The sequence below is a fragment of the Parambassis ranga genome, chromosome 21 (genome assembly GCF_900634625.1).
Source record: "Parambassis ranga chromosome 21, fParRan2.1, whole genome shotgun sequence".
Taxonomy (NCBI): domain Eukaryota; kingdom Metazoa; phylum Chordata; class Actinopteri; family Ambassidae; genus Parambassis; species Parambassis ranga.
Genome location: NC_041041.1, coordinates 6,360,780 through 6,379,121, shown reverse-complemented (window position 1 = coordinate 6,379,121; position 18,342 = coordinate 6,360,780). Strand labels below are relative to the sequence as shown.

At 42.2% G+C, this 18,342-nt stretch overlaps 1 protein-coding gene across 1 annotated transcript in view; it reads right to left on the bottom strand.

The window, feature by feature from the left end:
* The window catches only part of enox1 (ecto-NOX disulfide-thiol exchanger 1), a 66,626-nt gene that overhangs the window by 8,088 nt on the left and 40,196 nt on the right, over positions 1–18,342 (bottom strand). The window contains 8 exon segments of the mRNA XM_028394156.1: positions 1,446–1,552; positions 4,971–5,183; positions 8,579–8,812; positions 8,886–9,063; positions 9,065–9,093; positions 9,693–9,860; positions 16,009–16,146; positions 16,943–17,082. Of these exon segments, the coding sequence (XP_028249957.1) occupies positions 1,446–1,552; positions 4,971–5,183; positions 8,579–8,812; positions 8,886–9,063; positions 9,065–9,093; positions 9,693–9,860; positions 16,009–16,146; positions 16,943–17,054 (1,179 nt within the window). The 5' untranslated portion in view covers positions 17,055–17,082.

Sequence of the window (18,342 nt, the reverse complement as noted above, 5' to 3'; positions counted from 1 at the left end):
ATGTAACATGTGTTGTGATTATCTTTTAGTCCGGAGTGAAGAGGGTATACGTCTGGGCCAAGTGTGTAGTCACAAAGAGGATATTAGCAGTTCCTGGTCGTGTTGTGCTCAGGCAACTGTTGCTGGATTACTCTGACGCTGAATAAATTCATTATCTCTTCATTCCTGAGCTGGAAATTCTACAGCACAGAATATAATATGCCGCCTGTTTCTATACAATCAGTAAATCCACAGCTGTTGCTATAGTGATACATCGACTTACCACAAACACTAACCATTAAAGGAGGGGCTGCAGCATGCTACACATCTGACCAGGTGTGCTGTTAAACCAGTCACTGTCTCTTACCTCTTCTTCAATCAAATCTCAGATACTGAGCTGACTTGGTGAAGCTTCAGCGTGGTGGGTTAATATCTGTGCAGCTAAACATGAGATAACTGAGCACATATCAAGAAGTTACAATTACATACTAAACCAGAGGAAATAAAAACTTCCTAGTTTAGCTGTGTTTCATTTAAAGTGGGAAGCCACTTATTTCAAGTAGAGGGATCAAGTTGGAGGTTTGAAGCAGAAGGTTAGAAAGAACCCTGACAAACCGTGACCTCAAATTCCAAGATGGCTGCCCTGCACATCAATAGCAGAGCTTTCACTGCTATAGATCCGACTTGAAAGCACCTCACCTTCCCTGATGCTAGTCTACATAAAAGCTGCCATACAATACGGCTTAATGACACTATGTGTGTCTCTTTTTAGAGTCATAAACACACAGTACTGTTCTATCAGTAGACATATTTCCACAAGTTTGACTTCGCCTAATAATCCCAATTTGTGTTATAAAGTATTTCATATTGGCTAATTCAATCCAATCAAATTTGATCTATGTAGCATTTTTTTAATAATATGATTTATTGTTTGCACAGTTTATTGTCCAAACTATATTTAAAGTATTTTACTTTATTTCCTGGATTATTATTGGTTATTGAACTGTCATTGTCTCCCACTGAATGACTGAATTTAACTCCATGCAGAGCAACAGGCTGCTGTTGTGTTGCTGCTGCATGCCCTGGAGTGCTGACTGAGTTTTAAAAAAATACTCCTTTACACACAGCATCCTCACAGTCATACTTAGATTCGACTCTTGATGAATAATTGATTGGGGACTTAACCCTGGAAATCACTGTTGCCATAGCAGCGCCTCATACTTTCTCAAGATCTTTGCTTTACATCTGGGCTGCAGGAAGAAGGGGAGGTTGAGATGATCAGAGGCTGCTGTCTGTCAGTCTGTCTGTCTGCGAACATCCAGCAAAACAACAACAAGGGCCGCTCAGTACAACAAATCCTACAGGACTGCCTGTCAGCTCTCTCCTGAGGGTTTCAGAGAAGTGTCAGCAGAGAGGAGCGCAGTAGGCCGGGGGTGGGTGGAGAGAACAGAAGAAGGTATACCAACCTCACACTGCTTGCGCCAAATGTCTATGTTCTTGCGCTGTGCTTTTGAGAAATGGTCCCATGCCTTTTGCCTGGTGGCAGCGGTGAAAACGGTGGTGATCTGCTCGACTTTGGGGTGAACAGGGAGAGGAGGAGGAGGAGGGAGGAGGAAGGAGGAGGAGGAGGGAGGAGGAGGGAGGGTCAAGACAAAACAAGCCGTTTATGTAGCGTTGTAGCACTGACTGACTGGAACAGCAGTCAGAGGAGAGACCGTGGACATGCACTGAGCACAGGCTGGGTGATAATTAGGGGCAGTTCACCAACTAAAAATGAATGTGCACCCAGTGTGGATGTAAATTAGGAGGAAACTGATGTGAATTCATGATTTCATATTAATCACTATTTTTTTTTTATTTATCCTCAAATGTAATATATTGAATAAGAAAACAAATGTGGCTGAAGCTAAATTTTAGTTGATTTCCTAGCAGTGCTTTGTATAAATGTAGAATTTCACTGCACAAATTTTGGGAAACAAGAACTCAGATGCAAAAAAAATACAATATATAATAAATACGTTGTTTAAAATATTTATCACATCAATGATTTGAGACACTCGTATCACAGAATTGGATCAATGGCACAGAGATCTACGTTCAGAGTGACCTGCAGCCTGATCTGACCATCTCACCTACAAGGATTATGAAGATGGTCACATGCGATTGTGAATCATATTTACTTGAACCAGAGCTCAGCAATTAAGTGAAAAAAGACAGAGAAAAGATGAAGACAGAGAATGTTAAGACTCTGAAAGATACCTTAAAGCCAGGGACCTGATTTGATAGAAGACCTGGAGAACAGATAGAATCCTTTGAAGTAGAATTTCAATAGAGAGTGCTTTTTATTACATCGCAGTCTTGCTGCAGAGGCTCCTTCAAATGTTTCCTGAGAGCATCCTGCCAGAGGCTTCGTACCTATCCTGATTGCACTCCACAAAGGAATTAAAACCAGAGGAGGACAAATGTAAGGGCAGCTGTCAGGGTTGCTAGGTGACGGCAGCAATGCTTCGACAGCTGGTGACGCAAACACCAGGACAGAGCACGGTTCAACCTCTTCCCCTTTGAATCCTTTGAAGGATGTCACAGCCAGTGCGCCCCCCTATAACATCCATCAACATTAGTGTCTTACAGACTTCAGGCTGTTTCACAAAGAGATAAGGCTCTTCTTCATGCCACCAACCTGGTATAATTCAGCCTTTAAAGGACATTTAGCTCAGCCCTTCCGTTAACCCTTTAACACAATGGTCGCATTATTAGACGACTTAGTGGTCACACTGCAAGCAAACTAATGTGAAGGTTTTAAGGCTTTTTTCCTCTAGATAAATTGTTTTGATTGAGTCTTTGTTTCCCAAAGTTTTATAGTGCAAAAGGTAAAAAAACAGTTCTTTCAGAGTGACGGATATAAAGCGTGTGTCGTCCGGTCTCTCTCCTGGCCAGTGCTCTGTACTTACATCTCATCACTTGCAGCTTCACTTCCTTCAGGACTGACAAAGGCAGCATTTTTTTTTTCAGAATGGAGGGTGGACTTTTGGATACACATTATAAGAACTGCCACATGGCTTATCACACATTTACATTAAGTCCAATCTAAATAAATAAATAAAGAACCAAAGTTTGAACATGTAGCTGGAAACATCCGTTCTGAGTGAAAATGCTGCCTTTCCAAAGTGTTGCTCTGACACATGTTTTCAGTTTTATTTTTCAAACCTGAATAAACATAAAACAAAATCAATTTCAAACATCTGTGTCTGAATAAAGACAGTCAGACAAAAAGATACAGCATGTGAAAACTCAGTAACAGTATAACACTTACCCATCATGCCATGTTTATACATGTTGGAGTGCACAGTGATCTGATAGCAAATATCCTTTATATTATGAATTATCTGCTGTGTTGAATCTGCATTAAATGATATTGTTTCTAATGTTATCTTTTGTGGTTGCATTTTCATGTTAACATCATATCCTTGAGATATTTTAGATCTTTACACTAAAAAGATATTTAAATTAATCAAAAATAATTTCCTATCAAAGCAATTTTTAAAAAATTGTTGGATATTTTTAATAGTTTAAATAAAATCAATAATCAACATTGGAGCTTTTCCAAGCAGACTTTTCTCTTGTGAGTCTGAGAAAACAACACAAACACATAGAAACATGTATTCAGTTCTGTGTGCTGTTATTGTGAAGTAACTACCCCCTACGTGGACAGGAAATATCACTTAATGCAGCTTTAAATATACAGACTGCATGAGTACTGTTTAACCAGGCTGACAGTAGATACCAGCGGCTGTGTGCCTATCAGCCTCTGTGTTGTGGCATTTCTGCAGCCGGCCTGTAAAAAGGTCAGAACGCTGTCATGCTGTTGACTCTGAAACCTCTGTGCGACTGACCTAATCAGTGCCACACAGTGAGCTGAAGATAATGGAGCTGATGGTGAGACGGATGGGAGGGTGTTGTCATGGAGACTGGGCCGAGATGCTTCCAGAGTAAATGACTCAGATCGAGGCTTCAAAATGAATGTGGGGAAAGCGGTTTCACGGTCTGGCCCCCGGTAATCTGCGACCGCACCACACCCTGCAGCTGTGCGAGCGACTGCAGTCACTAGCAATGGATAGTGACGGTTTGTTGTGGGAATTATGTAGAGATAACAATTATTAATCAGCCTTACAACTAAATTATATTTCAGAGAAATTGCCAACAAAATCATCAAATCAAAAACCTCATCCTCAAATCCTTGTTGTCAGCAGCAGCTGTCAACATTTGAGATCACGGTCCGTGGTTAAATCCACTGTGCATTATTCTGGATTATTCGACAAATTGTAAAGTATTAGACGTGAGCTCTATGTGTCAACACATTTTGTAACATTAATAACTGTTCCAACAGTAGATAACTGCTACATGTTGCACAGCATGTTGACCAATAACATGTTTTTGAAGCATTAAACTGATCTTTCAGTGTCGTGATGTCACTTTAAATTGTTGCTGTTTCGTTCAAATTCGCTAAAGAGTTTTTAATGAATGCAGAGAATGTTATAGAATAAAAGCAATCCACATGTTTACGACCTCCTTCAAGGTCCAAGTGTCGCAGGACTAAGAGGGCACAAGTGGGTGACATGGCTTTACTTAAGTCTGCTGCACACAGTGCATCTGATACTAATTAACAGATGTTGGAGTGAGTAAAAATATGATTAATTTAGCTATTAAATTAGCCTTCTCTGTCAATATAGAAATAAATTGCATCTGACTGGACAACTACGTAAACCGGATGGATTTTCCTCCTAGTCAGAGGTTTAAATTTTTTTTTTTTTGTCTTTGAAAGAAGTGAAAAATTATGAAACAGAGAAACATTTCTGAATAAGATGCCAGGAGTCAAACTTACCTCAATAACTGCACAGGTCAGTTATTACAGTGAAGATTTCTCCACATGTGACCCGTCTGTCTGCCTGGAAGGTTCTGACTGAGTGTTTCAAATAATAAAGTGTCCTTACATTGTGTTAATATGGCCATCAGGGCGTTCTTGTAGACCTCTTTGGCATTCTCCATCTCCTCCTCGTGCTGAGCTTTCTCACTCATCAGCCGGCGAACATGGCTGTTGGCGGACTGGACCATGGAATAGAAGTGATTGGCTGTCCGGCGGTTGACTTCGCCCCTGTCGATCCAGGTGAGCAGTACCGCCATGGCTTCACTGAACTTGTGGTCATCTGCAGAGACAGTAAGAAATTAGTTAACTGGCTGAGGAGTAGACTTTTAGATGTATGTAACTCATCAGGAGTCAGGAGTCAGGGTCATGCAGAAGCAGAGCTGGTGATGCAATCACTATAGGGAAGACTTCTGTAGACCATGGCCTTCAAAGGATGTAGAGTTTTAAGTTCATGATTTCCAGGAAGCATCCGCCCACATAGGCTGCATCAAAGGATGCAGTTAGACTTTCAAACGGGATCCCTCCCCTCCTGCCACTGAGTCCCATCCTGGCGTCCTGTTTCACTCAACATCACTGCAAATGGTGACTGAAGTGTGCCATGTGAAAGCCATTTCATGGGACCTTTAACATTCAGTCAGGCTAAACAAACAGCAGAGCAGCTACTGAGGACTAAAATCTTTCTCGAGGGGCTCTCACAGTTTCATGGCTCTGTGAACCACGCCACAGCTGCTGAGCACAAAAGGCATTTTTGATTTTCAAACTTTTCAAGCAAAATTGTGAGCTGCACTTTGTCTCAGTCATAAGGAGCGCCTGAGTCTCCACGGGCCTCCATCCAGCGCGTTCTCCTCCATTTGAATAATAATTGAACGGTGCCACAGAGCCGTGGACGACAGCAGAACAGAGTGAATTAGAGAGCATTTAATGAGCTCAATACCCACTGCAACACAACCTGTAAGAAGACACTTTCCCTCGCTCTGATAAAGCCCCATTCATACACAGCAGCAGATTACAGTCACATTACAGCGAGCACAATGAAGCGCTGCTGAACGGGGACGACTCGGGGAATAATGGAAATTTATTTCCCCCGCTGTTTGAGGTGAAGAATGAATTGAAAAGGGTTATTCAGAGAGAAAACATGCTTGTTTATGTTGGATATTAGAGGATGCATGGGAAAGCCGCACCGAGGCTGAGGTTCTGTTGTTAAATGGGGGAAGCAGAAGCAAATACTGAAAATCCAAGGAACATGCCGCTGGTTACTCTGAGGCATGGAGACAGGAAGACGGAGAGGAGGGAAGGAGAGGGAGGAAGAGAAGGCTGATCTAACTAAAGGTCACATCTTCGTCTTTGAACAGTGACAGAAAATCCTCCATTTATCAATATCTGTAAATATTCTCCACAGGTGGTTTTTAACAAGCCTTTAATCGCAGGTGGGCACCACTCAGTGACCATTAAACAGAAAGAGATAGACCTAAAGATGCATAACACCGGATGAGAAGTGATTTTACATGCACTTACACACATGGCCACAGGAGGGCTTATAGATACGTAAATGTTGGTCATACAGCAGCTACAAAAACTTGAAATACTTTGCACTAAAACTATACTAAACAACAACTAAGCAAGTAGCTCTGAAGGCCAAACCTGCAAACCTAAGGGAATGTTGGACATGAAGTGCTGTTCCCACAGGGAGTATTGCTATATCCACCATTAGCCTCTCCACCCTTTTCCAGACTTGGTCTTTATGGCCTAAAACCTTGGCCAAATGACAACAAATTCTTTTGTTTATGTGTGAGGGTGTGTTCTGATATAACAATGGTGAGCTCAGTCTGTATAATCCATCAGTTCTGCGCACTAAAACTGCAGATACAGTTAGCTACAAGCACAACAGGCTGAAGTTCTAAATGATCTGCATTAAACAGGTGGCATCAGGCTGTTTAGCTTGGTCTGTTCCACGGAAATATTTCTACACACTAAATACTCTCATTGATAATGTTATATATTGGTTGCCCAGCAACGGATTAGTAACATCCAGTAATATAATGTGGGTATGAAGATTAAAAGTAAAGAAAATAGAACATAAAATATGATTTAAATATGTTATGTTTTAAGTTGAAATATGGCTCTAATGTGGCATGATGTAATCCTACAGAAGCACAATAATAACACAGAATGCTGATGTTTAGTTCTGATCACTCAGTAATGTAATAAATAACAGTAATGAACCTGTGTTGGATTTCATTGAGATTAAATTACAAAAGTGATTCCAGCCCTTGTGTGTGTTTTTATTCACAGCATTCATCAGCCTCCAACTGCCAATATTTTCAGTCAAGGGAAATAAGATTCAGTGCTGGAGACATGAAGGAGGAGGAGGAGGAGGAAAAGTGACCTTCACACTCCTCCATAGCAACATCCTTCATCACTCCTCACTCATCCACACCCTGTTCACCCTGTGTCTTCTTCAAACCTCCTCATGTGCAGATAAAGCAGGTAAAAGGCAGGACAGAAGGAAAAGGTCTCTGCATTAAACCTATTACACAGAAGATAAATGAAGGAGAATGCAGCACCTGCTGGGAAACAGGGCTGGTTTAAAATAAAATAAAATCACAGAAGCTCACTGAATCTCTTATACCTGCCTTTGAAATGTCATTTGAATTATTCATTCTCATGATTCATTCTTTTAATAAACATACTCCTACTCATGTCCAAAACAGGTCAGAGCAAGAAGTACTGCATACAGTGCATACCAAGCAGAGGAAAGATCAGCATGCAGCAAAGACTGCTGCATGCTGATGGTGGTCTGTAATATTTATCTAGCGCCACCATTTGTTCATGTAAACAGTAAAGAAAGATGAGTTGGCAAAACCTGCACTTTCTCTAACGGCCACTAGAGGGTGGCTCCAAAAGTGAGTCAACCCTTACAGACATTCAGTTCATGCCTTCATCAGAAGATCATCATGAAGCTGCTTGGATAAGCAGCAAAACTTTGATGGACTCTAACAAATCCAGCTGTCCTGCTTCAAGCTCTTGAATGAAAAATTAACTAGGTGACTGAGACATGTCCTCACTGATCTCTGTAAAAATGTCCACTTCGACAGCAGAAGGAAACATGTTTACAACCTCTCTACTCAACTTTCCTGACAAAAATATCTTTGAAAGTGACAGAGCTGAATAAATCCATGGAACATGTTTTTTTGGAAATAAGGTCCAGAACAGATCTGGCAGGTGCAACCATGGCCTGTTAACCATCTCCACTTTCTGACAGTGCTCCAGTGTGTGACTGCCTCATGCTGCTGCAGTGTTGTTTGCATCTAGCTCCCAGTGGCTACTAATGGGGATAAAGAATATCAATAATTGTGCAGCTTCCTGAATGATTAATTTACCCTCGCTATTAGATACCACAGCAGGCAATCCAAACAGGAGATTACACAGTACACACACACACACACAAACACCGAGCAGCAGATGTGCTGACAATCAAATCTGAAGCGTTGTTAACTGTGACCTCTAAATCCTCTTTGACGAGCCGTACATGGTTTTACACTGTTTGCAAAAAGTGATTTTCAAATAACTGTATCCATGACGACACCTGCAGATTTAGTTCTGTTTGCTGAAACACATCCGTCCTTTCACCTGCGTGGATGTGAAACCGCACACACCTCCGTCAGGTCTGCTCACCTTTCAGTCTGTCTGCTAACAGCCCCGCCTCGTGCTCCGAGTAGTGCACAATGGGAGGAGGGGATGGAGGCCGCAGGCGGTCTTCATGCATGGTGCGGCGGTGTCTTTCTTCTCTGGCCAGTAAGCGCTGTTTACACTCCCACTCATACAGGTCGTCTCTGGCCTGAGCGAAGTCCACGTGGATCTTCCCAGAGTCCTTCTTATCAGTGCTGGATCCAATACGCATCCGATACCCTGATGGAAAGAAAAAGATGACAGGTTTCCACCGCAGGAGCGACTGGAGGAGAAAATCTGACCGTGTGCTCACCTGATAGGTAAATGGCCTTGTCCACCATGAACTCCTCGCTGAAGCGGATGTGGCAGAAGTTCTTCTTGCTCTTGCGGATAGCAGTGATCTCACCACACTGGTCAAACACCTCCCTGATGATGTCTTCTGTTGCATTCTCTGGCAAACCTCCAACAAACACTGTCCTACAGCCGGGGGGGCCGTTCCCGTGTCGAGGGTGGGGGTAAATCTGAAAGACAATAACATGACCTGTATCATGAGAACATCATCAGCTCCACCTCTGCTGATTTAAAAGCCACACAGTTACTTAAAATGTGGCAAATAGGCTGAAATGTTTCCAGTTTGTTGTCAAGTTTAAGCAATAACGTAAAAATGTTCTAGGTTCTTAGAGGACGTGGCCTTCATAGATATAATGGTCAGGCGGCTCCTTGTTGCTGTTGCCATTTGGAAGTATTCAGTCTTCAAATGCAGCCATCATAGCACTGTCCAAATATTGTTCCAGTCTTTCCTTTTTTATATCAGGTGATTAAATGTATAGTATTGAAGCAATGCCAGCGCAGAGCATTGGTCCACACAGACAAATCTGACACATCACGCTCACTGACGTAAATGTTGATGCATCCACTGGGGAAACAGTGTGTCAGTGTCAAGTTTTCTCTTGATATCCTCACCTTCCTGACCATTATTTTATTTTAATCCCAATATTTGCCAACAATAATGGCTTAATGACATCATGCATCTCTAATCAAAGAAGCCTTTGTTATGTTTTGACTTTGTTGCCCCTTAGCAATGCATTGTGTGTGTGTTTAGAGTGTTTGGGGGTCTTACTTGGGTTTTGAGGGAAGAGGGTGCAGCTCTTACAGTGGATGATCTCCTTGATGACAGGTATGTCAGAGGGAACGGGCGGAGGAGGAACCAGGCTGATGCCAGCCATCATCGGGTTTATGGGTGTGATGAGGCCAAGCCCAGGTTCGAATCTCTGGATACACAGAGAGTCTGCAGGACACAACGACAAAACCACAGAAGTGAGATTTTTACGCTATATGAAGGGAGTATTTGATTTAAAAAATATATCACAAAGCTTAAAAAACTCTAGTTTAATATGTCAAATGCTAAAAAGAATCTCAAGCAGGAAATGATAAGAATAAATCATCTCTGTCTGCAGGAGTCCAGAGATAAGAGTAAAAGCTGATCTATGGAAAAAGACAATAAATATCAGTGTGCTAATGGAAAATGGAGGAAGAGGAACATTTGGTGAGAATGTGAGAGAGAGAAGAAGAAAATGTGTTCTCCAGGACACAGAGAAAGTGAGAAAGAAGAGGAAGATAAACAGTGAGAGGGCCGAGGCGACATGAGCGATGCTTCAGCTGTCTGAGTTAAAATAGAGCAGTCAGGGGTGGAGGAGGGCGACATGCATGTTCCTATCTTCATTGCTGCAATAACACAGGAGCAAGAGGAACAAAATGTCAGCAGAAATCCCCCCCTCCCACCACAACCACAGTGAAGTGATTCAAATCACAGGCGAGGGACGCTGTCACACCAGGAGCGGACAAACGTCGCTTGGAGTAATCTAATAAAAATGAGTGTTTCTGTTGGTGCACAGTGTAGAGGACTGATAGAACACAGCACTGATTCAGTGTGAAAGCTTTTACGTCTGCTGGTCTGAACAGTCAGTCTTTGCCCGGAGCAATCACACAGGAAGTGAGGCGGTTTACAGAAAGGACCTACAGAAAGTGGTTAAAGGTAGCAATGACCACCACCATACCTGTCAAAATGGCCACTACTAAGCTGCTCCTTTACGTGTCTGAGGGTGTAAATCTGGTGAGCAGATGAACTGCCTTTACCTTTCTCACAGAAATCTCACAGATTTGGATTGTTCTATATTCTGGTGAACCCTAATCTCATCCATGGTTACAAACTACTACACAAACACCTAAAAAATGGCAGATTGTCTCTGTTGTGCGCTGATTTTGACTCCAAGGAGTTTCAGAGCCCAGTGAGGTGACGGCTTGGTCATTTGGAGTTTGTTGTGGGTAACTGCATGGGCACATTCTTGGGATATACCCAGTTTTGTGCCAATGTACCACAATGTTATTAGATCATGTAACAGATCTTATTGGTGGTTTTCTGTGTGGTGATGGACGAAGGTCGTCCTTTGGGCTCTTTCTCCATGCTGAAAGAAGAAGCTCCATGATACTACTCATGGTACCGAGGTGACAGATGAAGGCAATGTCGTCCATTTACTTCAATCCTTCTATGCAATCACTCAAAGACTGCATGTGTATGTATTTTGCAGCAGACAGTGTATTTATGGTCCTTAGAGGATAAGATTAGTGTGGACTAAAGTCAGAACGATTGTAGAAATAACTGCTGAATACATTTCTTCTGTTCGATGGATCGGCCCCTGAGGTGTCCTCACTCACTGCTGTGGTGACACTGATGCCTCCATGAAGGAAGTGATGAGGCCTACTCTCCAAATATCAGCTCTTTTATACATTTAGTAACATTACACTGGGAAAAAAATGATACTGCTTGTGTAATCTTTATAAATGTATTATTGGAGGATAAATGTTTTCTAAGCAGGTGTTCACCCAGCATTAGGGAACATTGAATGCTGCAGGCTACAGAACCATAAAACATTTGTTACTGCACAGCATTTTGTTTGGTTAAAAGAGAAAAAAAAGCCACACAAACACTCTTTACTAATGATCTCCAGGCTTATAAAATGGAAAAACAAAAACACTCTGTGAGATTATCTGCCATCAATCTGAGCATGTGCGGGCGGGATGGAGATTCTTCGGGTCTAAGGAAAACTCATTAGAGCATCGGTTGCGATAACCTCGACAGGTAAATTACACATCTCCGTGCCACACATTCATCATAATCACACAAGGTTGTTTTTTTTGTTGTTTTTTTTTCTTTTTTTGCTTGCAGCTATTTTCCCCGAGCCAGAGCGAGTCGAGCCAGGTTCATTTCTCTGGCTGCAAGCTCTGCTATGACTGCCAGAGACACACACACACACAGGAGGAAAAAAATGAAACCCAGAGCCAAGAAATTCAGAATAAAAGAAGAATTCATGCCTTTAATTGTGATTATTTTACAACTGTGTGTTTTTAAAAAGCACCAAGAGACACGAGCTGCAGCAGCCAAACTGAAAAAAAACATCTGACTGTAATTAACCTGAAGGCGAGAGCTCATCGTTCAGGACACGTCAGGACACACCCTACTCAGACAAACATGGACTGTAATCTCAATTTAAAATCAACGTCTAGCTGTGAGCTGGTCTCAGTTCAACAGATCTTCAGTGTAAGTTAGTTCACAGCTTTCCAACATGAATACACATTGAACCTAGCCACTAAGACAGTGACAGTAAATATCCTGGAAAACCACCTGCATCAGCACAATCTGTAGCTTTAGCTTAGCTTCATTCAGTGGGAACTTCTGCTCTGTCACATCTGCTTCCTCTCTAACAAACTGTCAAGCTCAACTCGATGTTTAATTTAGGGTCACTTCTCTGCTCCAATGATCCTTTTGACCACCTTGTCTGAGCCAATCAGTCATTCTCATCCTCTCCTCTTTTAAATCTCATTACAGCTCATCATCTCTCCTGATTTAATTGTCTTCAAAACAATATAAAGACAATTAAACGTGCAGGGAAATAATGAGAAAAGAGCAGTGTGTCGATGTGGAAAGTATTATGTTATGTCTGCATATCTATGCCATGTCCATATCTACAGACATTCTCCATGGATGTCCACTGCTCTCGTTCCCATGAGGGAAATGCAACACAATTGAAGCACATGCAGTTCAGGTTTAATCTTTGTCGACCTTCTTAAGGTGCCATCAGGTTGGGTTTCAGTGACAGAACCTGAAAGGGTTAAACTGTCAGACACGGCTGGTGGCAGCTAACAGCAGCTGTCGCTCATTACCAGCAAGAATTTGATGAATAAGCAAGAAAAAAAATGATAGGGTTTGTAGCTAATTCACATTCTTAGAGTTCAGTGTCATTTCCTGCAGTAGTTGCACATTTATCGATGTACATTTTCCCTGTAGTTAATCAGAATGAATCGAGCAGAAGGATGAAGCTCATGGTAGAGTCTCCCAGGGTGAACAGGTCTGCGGGGAAGATTCAAAGTAACTCCATCCACAGACCCCTAATGAAGAATAACAACAATGGAATGTTGAGTCCCCTGGCTGGGGCCACACCCTAAGGAAGGGCTCACTGGTGGAGTACCTGGTGGCTGGGTCCTCTGCCATGTGGCCTGGCCGGAGACAACCCAAATAAACCACCTGGGTCCCATTAACCACAAGAGGGGCCTTAGAGATCAGGTGCAATGTGACTTGGGTGGTGGCCATATGCTGGAACATTGCGTTCCGCTGCTAAAACTGGCTCTCGGAATTGCATCTTAATGTGGAAAATATAAGGACACACAGACTCTGAACAGGTAACACAACCACCTGACTGAAATCCAGTCTGTAAAGCAGAGACTAGTCTGTTTTCACTGTGTGAATCAGAAACACACTGAGAAATAAGGACTACAATAAAGGAGCATTGATCAGTCCATGGAAGACTGAGATTATACCACTCCTTTAGAATTTGACCTGTGTCGCTGAGTTTCAGGGCTTTTGATATAAACAGCCTTGATATAAGATATGCTGGGGTGTGCACAAAAATGCACCAGAGTTGGCTGTGGTAGGGGAGACGGGATGGGAACCATGTGAGGATTGCTGGAATATGTGCAGCTCAGTGATGGAAGCGGTTACATGATACAGAGAAAAAAAGACAAGGAAGATATTTAACAAACAAGAAACACAGATGTATTTGTTGCTCCGAATGCGGTGAAAACTATGATGAAAAATGGGTGCTGAGAATTATGGTGCCAGTAACAGCTTTTTATGAGAACCATGCAGAGCTTTGTCAGCCCGTCCACACCAGGAAAACAACAGGAGTTGTCAGCTTTTTAAGGCAATCTGCTCGCTCTCTGTATCCTTCTTGTAGAAAGTTTATAACTATGGACACAGCGTCTATGATGCTTTGGAGACTCATAATAGCATCATAGAAGCATGGAGCCCCATCTATTTCTATGGGAGGGTCCAATCATCGCCATGTTGGCAGCATCACAGTCTGCCTAAATTCCAAATACAGGCAAAGAAGTGGAGTGTGAGTCGAGCTGAGTCAGGCGGCCAGTCAGGGAAACAGGATGTTTGTGCTGTGAGTCAGGCTGTAAACCATAAACCATATTTCTGTGGGGTGAACTGCAATTTTTAACACTAATGATGCATCAGCTGTGATACAAATGAATACAGGTATTAACCTGTATTCATTTATATCACAGCTTGTAACCTGCTATGTTTGTGTTGCTGTAAAGTGCCTGCAGACAATTCTAATTTTTAAAGATACAACAAATAGCTACAAAATAATGAATGCAAACAAAAAATAATGAATGCAAACAACAGATTAACACAATCCCAAAATGATGAGACACTTTCTGTGCAGGTCCTCACCACAAACATTTCACTATGCATTGTACTATGTACAACTATGTAAATAAACAAATTGATTTGATTTAATCAGATAAATCCTTTCTCATCTCACAACCAACCCAAACACTAATTTTGGAAGCTTTTTCTACTGATACATGAAGCTCTGTTATGGAGGTTTCTCTAATTCAATGTATCAATGATGAGGAGAATACAGTTTCAAGAGAAGGGTTATCTTAAGAAGGAGATCAGAAAGAAAAAAGGAAAAGGAAAAGGAATACAAAGTGATTATATTCCAAGATCACTACGTTACTATTACACTGCTGCTGAGCAGATTGCTCTTTAGTAACCTCTCTGCTGTTTTGAATAGGGTTACACAAAGTTCAGCGCGACGGGTGCAAAACTCATCTTTAACATTTTTTGACAATCAGCTCTTCATGCTAGGGAGGCCTTCTCTAGTGTCCTTGAAGACACTGAGGTGCTGAGTGAAACTCTCACACACAGTGGAACAATAGAAATCAAAACAGCTCACAGTCTAAAGGCTGTTGATATGAGACCGGAGTCCTTGTACTGTAGCAGGCAGAGATTTTTCCAGACGTTTCAAACTGTGACACTGTGCTAAAGAGGGCTGGGCTGGAAAAACATTCAGCAGAGACTGCAGCATCTGGACGTAATAAATACTTCTGTTGTCCTCATTTCTTGATATCTAAACCATAACTCTAACCATAACCGAGACGTGTGTGTGCTGCTGTCCCTCAGCGGTGTGTACTGTGTGGCTCTGTTCCAAACACGCTCACTTGTTATTTCAACAAAAAACTACACAAAGCACTTGGTTTCATTTTCTCTTTCTCTGGGCTTAATTTCACCTCAGAATCTATTTATGAAATTGTTTTTTCAGACGTGGGGATTTGTACTATATAAAGGCCTGATGGGGGCTGTCATTGTGGGGGTTTAATAAATGGGTTGTGTGAGTGTGTGTGTGTTAAGCCCAAAATAATTGAATGCATGGATTTAACAGAGTGGAGCTGCGGCGAGGAGACAAGGAGCTGCTATAAGGACGGACTGAGAGCAGCACAGCAACCAAACTCTAACTGGCCCAGAGTGGAAATATTATCATGATGACATGATAATATCACGGTGACGATGTGATGCTGATTAGACTCCAACTCTGGCAACAGCAGCAGCACCCCTCCCTCTGTAAAACTCATGTGGGAATGTTTAAATGATGAAAATTTGATATGTGTGTAAGGGTCATTTGAGCCTAAATCATAAAAACACATGTTTCCACCAAAGAAAGGAGAGTGAAAACGTGATGTGACACAATCTGTGGTCTCCTGGGCGATAACCTGCCTCCACTGTTATGTACTCTGATCCTTGCTAATGGGAAAAAATGAGGAGAAATAACTTGATTTGGAAAGCTAAGCAGTTTAGTGAATATTTCCAACTCGAGTCAATTACTGGTGTGATAAAAACACATTTAACAAATTCACACTGTAATTTTCACTCTCATTATGAATCACAGAAAGGAAAAAGCAAGACGATGAAGAGGACAACACACAACAAAGTCCAGTTCCAAGTGAATCATGAGCACTATGCCTCTGACTGTTCCAGATTAAATGATCACCCAGCAGGAGGTGAAACAATCTCAGAGAGAAAAAGGTACCTGAAACCAGCGGCTGCCCACCGATGCCCACCGGCATGATGCCCAGGTTGTTCATGGCTGTAGCCCAGGCTCCATGATCCGCGACGGGGACGCTCAGGTGGTTCTGTTCAACCCCCAGACTCCCTACACCATCAGCTGCTGCAGCAGAGAGAGACAAGGAAACTCACATCAGAGAGACACTCCAGTAAAAGACAGATTTCTTTTTTCAGAAGATTAGGTTTGAAAAATGGGTGAAAAACTACATTAAATATTGTGCTTTGAGTAGGAAGAGCACCGATGTCTGATTCTGGATGCTTGTGTGTGTGTGTGTGTGTGTATACCCTTCTTATATCATTCGATTGGGCTTGGCTGCTCTGCAACTTCCTTTGTGGCTATTGTAACATCTTTTAAATTGGTTGGAGGCCCTCTCCATCTATTTAACCAACATGGCAACCACTGAGGATAAGAAGTGGCACATTGTCCCAGAGTGTTGGGCCATTACTGCTCTGCATGCTGCCATATACTCTACGTCAGTGACAACACAAAAAAATCAAGTGAAAGTGCAGAAGAACACAAGCTATGTAAGCTTTAATGCTGCTGTGCTGGTGAGTGTTTTCAGTCGCTTTGTAGTCAGTCTGTTTGTGTTTGGTTTGCATTAACCTTCAGGAGCTTCTGAAAGATCCTGTGACATGTTTTGCTGCCACAGAGAAACTGAAAGGGGAGTTGTCAAGAATTATAGCTGCCTGTTAAAAACACACTGAAGACTGTGTGAGTCTGAGAGTGACAAGTGTTACATCTGTACAGGAGAAAAGGCTTTACTTTCCTGAGATTTATGGTATTTCTGGGAGAATCTCCCAGCAACGTCAAAGAGTTTCCCATCCGTTCTCAAACAATAAATGTTGTGAAAAGAAGCAGAGTCTTATATTAAAGCTCTCAGTGTGTTTTTGTTACGTACCACTGGCCATTGCAGGTGGTCTTCTCTCTCCTCTTCCTGCAGTCCTGTCATCAGTTCCTTCCTCTGGCTGATGGAGGGATGGATCGACGACTGGACGAACAGTTGGGCTCATCCAGTCTCAGCCGCAAATCACAGTCCAACTGCAGAAGACACACACAAGGTAAAAGAAAAGGTTAATAAAGAGTTAAAATGATGCCAAAGTCAGAAAACTAATCCTTGAGGCCAGAGATGAATCATGAAGCCAAGAGTTGACGCAAAACCAGAGAAATCTTCTGGTAATTAGGAAGCAAAGTTACGATCCCAGCTGCCTTTCCACACACACACACACACACACACACACGCATACACACCCACACACAGTCTTTGATTTATATATTCTGACACTCTTCAGCAGTATAAACTCCTTTTTTTTTTACATTAATATTCACACTCACACTCACACACACGCACATGCGCGTGCACACACACACACACACACACACACACACACACCCTTTATTAGTGGGCTGGCATCTCGCTCATTACCAGATCCCCACCCCTGCGCTGAGCTGAGCTGTCGAAGCCACATGGAAAACATCACAGGAACAAACTGACAGCACTCAGTGGCTCCGACAAATCCCTCAGTTCTGTCTGACAGGACCAAACTCTGCAGCATCCATATCAATTATTAGCAGAAATCATGCAGGGCAGCAGCACTGTTGTTTCTGTCTTAGTGTGTCCTGTGGCAAATTCACACACAACTTTTGTTTGTTTTGTTACAGCTTTTAATGTTTTGAAAATTCCTTGCAAGACGTTTTTGCTACATAATGATTCATCTGACGGTGATTCATTAAACTGCAATTTTTAAGAGGAAACCATGGAGCCTTTTTCTTACCCAATCATTCTCTCATAGTGCTGGAATCATTCCCAGAATGCACTGGGATTAATGGCCCTTTTCACACAGATGTGTTGCCTGTGCTTGTGCTTAATTTAGGCCCAATTTCCACCATTAAAAAAAAACTGAGTGATGCTCGCACTGAAATGCCTGAGAGGAAGTAATTTTATCAGTTGGCATCTGACGCATGCTAGGTGATTATTGACCAAATATCCAGATCAATTTGAGAGGAAATGTTGGATAATTTGATGGCTACCATGACAACCAGTATCAACCACACCACATCTATAAAACCACAGGAAGGCTCAGATACATAAAGAAGCTGATTCAAAAGCAAATAGCAAATATCATTAATGCATCATGGGCTTCCTGCTGATGTCAAACAGCCTCCTCAGCTTGTCATAAGCTTCATCCTCCGTATGGCTGGGGACCTCATTCTGCCTCCAGGGTGTGTGTGTGTATGTATGTATGTGATAATATTTGTCATTTATTTTTCAGCTGGGTGTGTGAGCGTTCAGCTTTAAGG